The 4,489-nt window shown below is 43.1% G+C and overlaps 1 protein-coding gene across 1 annotated transcript; it reads right to left on the bottom strand.

Moving 5' to 3' along the window:
- Positions 1 to 210: 210 nt before the first annotated feature.
- LOC119274212 (receptor-like protein EIX2) lies at positions 211 to 3,039 on the bottom strand. The gene has a single exon (XM_037554870.1). It carries the CDS (start codon positions 3,037 to 3,039, stop codon positions 211 to 213), a length of 2,829 nt encoding a protein of 942 aa, XP_037410767.1.
- Positions 3,040 to 4,489: the final 1,450 nt, after the last annotated feature.

Here is a 4,489-nt window from a genome sequence, read left to right on the forward strand (position 1 = left end):
ATAGGTTTATTCATTATGCATAAACTTGTACATAGCGAAGGTAATATCAAAGTTGGTCGACTGGGTACATACGCCCGGCCCCTTGATTACATACATGTAACATGTTTATTAATACACTTGTACAATACTTACATCAGATGATACTACATCATAAAATCCCCACACATGACAGCATATACCAAAGAAAAACAGTGATAGCAATATCACGTTCTACCCATCTTTCCTTGTCCAGGAAGCCCAACTAACAGCCGCCTTCACATAAACTCGGTTGTACAAGCTGTCACAGAATGAGAACCAGAAAATTCTCCATTTCCTCTTGAACAAGAATGTGCAGAAGACTACCCAGAGGCCCATTACATATCCAGAGCTCATGGCGATGTAAAACGAGATCATATTGCTTGCATCTTCATGATGTTCCGGAGTAGCTGGAATTAACTCAGTTCCTGGACATTTCTTGGAGATTGTGGGACCACAAAGACCTGGATTGCCCACATAAATATTTTTCTGGTCATCAAGTGTTTGAAGTTGATTTCCAGATGGTATCTCTCCACTTAGATTGTTGTAGGACAGGTTCAAGTGACTCAGTGATGTGAGAGCCGATAAGCCTGTAGGGATTTTACCGAACAATTCATTATGTGATAGGTCAAGAGACTCGACTTGCACCAAGGCGCCAATCTTCTCAGGAATATTTGCACTGAGGGCATTCCATGATAGGTTCAGGCTCTTCAGTGCCACAAGAGCGCTGATCTCTTCAGGAATCTCTCCTGTGATGTTGTTACAGGACAAATCAAGATTTACCATGTATATGACTTCTCCTGTATATAATCTCTCCTGGCCTTTTGTGACTATTGTGAAATTCTCTGTGTAGTCAACGTCAGAGCGATAAACAACATCTTCAAAATTGAGTACTCCATTAAATCTATCAGATTTATCTCTGCTTAGAATCATCCGTGTGTAGTTAACAATGGATTTTGGTATGTTTCCTGAAATATCGTTGTTGGAAAGGTCCAAATATTGAAGATTAGCTAGCTTCGTGAGCCCCAAAGGAATGTGGCCATGAAACATATTATATCTCAACCGTAAGAATGCCAAAGATGGCAACTTCTCCCCAATCCATGATGGCAAAGTCCCAAAGAATTTATTGTGTGCGAGATCAAGAAATATGAGCTGGGGACAATTTTTGAGGAATAAAGGAAAAACACCAGAGAGGTTGTTGTTTCTTAAGCTTAGGTTACTAAGACTCAAACTTTCTGTGTTTGTAGTGGATTCATTGACTAGGCAATCAGGAGCTAACCCAGTGAGCTCATTTCTTGATATATCTAATAGCTTCAATGATGTCAACTTGCACAAAGATGATGGAATGGTACCAGAGATCGAGTTGCCAAATAGAAGAAGTACTTCAAGTTGTGGCGTTCCAAATTCTAATGGTAGCCTTGATAGTTTGTTTGTACTAAGATCCAAGTAGGTTAGATTAATAGGAAGCTTAGGAATTGGACCAGTGAATTGATTGGAACTGAGATCCATTGCGGATGTCCTCATATATTCCATTGTAGATGGTAGAAAACCACGAAGTTGATTTTGTTGCATTCTAACCGAGTCCAACGAGGAAACCATTATCCAAAACCAATCCGGAACTATGTCGGAGATGCTTGCATTTGAGATGTCGAGGTATATAGGTGTTTGCCAACGTAACCACATCGGAAATTTAGGTCCGAGTAGGCACGACCGGAGTCCAATCATTGTCAGATTAAATGGAGGAAGCCAAGTTGAATTCACTGTGATGGCTATTGAATTACCTGACAACAACAGCCTCTGCAATCTTGGTAGGTTTGATAAATGACCTTCCTGTATAACACCATCCAGGTAGTTGTTCATTAGGTTCAATGCAGTTAGCTTTCTGAGCTCTCCTATCCATAGCGGCACATGACCTGTGAGTTTGTTTCCACCAAGATAGAGAAAGGTCAGATTGATCCAGGATTCTTGGAGCTTGGTTGGTAGGCTTCCTGTCAAACTGTTGTTAGATAGATCCAATGCTGAAAATTTATTCCATGAACAAGAAGGCAACCGTTGAAAGAATTCCATTATGCTTCCATTGATACCGGCATCATGTATAAACAATGTTTCCAGGTTACAAAGTTTTTTCAGGTTTGATGGTATCATGCCCACAAGATTATTATGTGACAGATAGAGCTCTACCATGGAGGTCATATTCCCAATCTCGTCAGGAATTGGACCACTAAATTGACTCCATGAGATATCAAGCAACTTAAGGCTAGTCAAGCCCCAAAACCAGTTGGGTGCTAGACGCTTCGGGGCAAGGTTGAAGGAAATGTCGAGAGTTTCAAGAGATGTCAGGTTTGAATGCACAAGAGAATCAGGACTGTTGTTAAGCTGGCAGCTAGTAAGAAGAAGAATTTTGAGGGAAGGAAGCATATTCACGACTGGCAACCAGTTCGGAATGGCGCTAAGGTTCACAGAGCTCATGTCCAGGTGTTCAAGGGAAGATAATCGCGACAGCCACGCGATATCCGTGGAGTATGTGTCGGCGTTACCACCAAGACTCAAGTAACGTAAGTTGGAGAGATTACCCAGCTGTGGTGGTATCCTTCCAACAAAGCCCGAGCTGGACAGGTTTAGATACCTCAAGTGGTGGAGAGACGGCAAAGTCTCTGCTAGCTGAAAGCCGCTAAACGAGTTGCCGCTGAGGTCGAGGTACCTCAGGCGTTCTAGACCAGCCAACGAGGAGCTCATGTTGCCTCCTAGATAGCTGTCGTAAGAACCTTGAAGATCGAGCTTGATGACATGGCCGGTGCTCTTGCTGCAACGGACACCCTTCCACCGGCAGCAGTCGTCGCCCCGCCACGTCGAAAGGCGGTTTGCAGCGTCCGACAAGCCCGCTTTGAAGCGGACAAGGGCGGATCTCTCACTCGCAACACAACTGCCCGTGTTGTTGGCATGGGTTTCAGTGGAGCTGGTTTGTGTGAGCAAGAACGAGGCTATGGCTAGCTGCACGCACAAGCATCTAAGGACGATGCTCATTGTGTTTATAACTTTGTGACAGAAACAACTTTGTATCTCTTTGCCTATGGCGACTTTGTTGTTCGATATTGCTATATATAGCACAGCCCAGCCAGTATGGTTTGCTGTTGAGGGAGTAACATGCATGCATGCATGCTTTTGGTCTCACGTCATGCAGGACTCATGCTTGTGTGGGCAGAACCTTGAGTTTTTCCTAATGAATACTCTCTTTGTTTCAACGTTCGACAAGTCTGGGTGAGTGAGACATGGGCTGATTATCCCAAGTGTTCGTCACCTTTGACAACTGACCTGAAAATACACCACAAACAAATTGCATGGTCAGACCTGTAGACTCTAGTCAAGTCATCTTGGGTGGCCTTGAATAGATGCGTTCCTCCGTTTCTTTGTTTCTTCCACGATGAATACGTAAAGTGCGTGAAATTCCAAGTGAGTCGAAGAGTTCAACTGTACAACACGCAGACAACTAACGAATTAGATCGTGAGACCGTCTCGAGATTTCCAAGTGCTCTAGAACTGCCACAATAGTCACGTCATAGAAAAAATCGGTTCATGTGAAACGTACGGTGCAGAATTAACTTGAACCAGACATTCTTTGCATCTTCGTATGCACTCGTTTTATTCCTAGATTCGCTGTGGTATTTCTTGACAACACGGTTGAGGTGGCGCTTCTGTGTACCAAGCTTTTTTTTTAAAAAAGGATAATATATTAATGTCATGCTGATATCAAGTACTCCCTCCGTCCCATAATATAAGAACTTTTTTCAAGCTACAATGTCAAAATTAATCAAGACATCAAAGATGCACACAACAACAAAAAAAAAGAAAAAAAGAAGAAAAAAAAAAGACACCAAATGACATGGTGCAACAACCGACGACATGCAGTACCAAACATCAACATCAACTGCCATCTTTGACAACATATGGACTTCGATAGAGATTCTTCGAAAGCAACACATCTAGAAAGGTAATGACACACACGCACAAGCTCCATTGTCGTCTGATCCAGCCATCAATGGTTTTCATTCCAAAGAGCAGGTCTGAATAATATCCAAGCAATGCCTTCAATAAAGGCACAACCCTTAAGCATTTTCATTGTCAGGTAGAACCAAAGAAGGACGGACCGGGCGACCAGCAGGGCATCTACAATGGAGAACTCCTATATAAGCGCTTAGAGAGATAAAATAATTCAAAGAATCATCTAAGAGTCCTTGGCTACAATGCTTGACGCAATAGTAGGCGCTAAAAACTCCACCAGTTACGCTAATCTAGATTTAGCACCAACGTACACTTGTGACCAAGGCATCGAATCACCTGAGTGTCTCCAGTGTGAGGTTATGGTAGTACCATTCTCTCTCAGTCACTTGATGTGTGACCAGCATCATGTGTGCATGGTCGAATGCCAAAGGATCCGCGGAGGGCTATTGGAGGATGGGCTGCCTGCTTGGTGCGT

The sequence above is a fragment of the Triticum dicoccoides genome, chromosome 3B (assembly GCF_002162155.2).
Source record: "Triticum dicoccoides isolate Atlit2015 ecotype Zavitan chromosome 3B, WEW_v2.0, whole genome shotgun sequence".
Lineage (NCBI taxonomy): Eukaryota > Viridiplantae > Streptophyta > Magnoliopsida > Poales > Poaceae > Triticum > Triticum dicoccoides.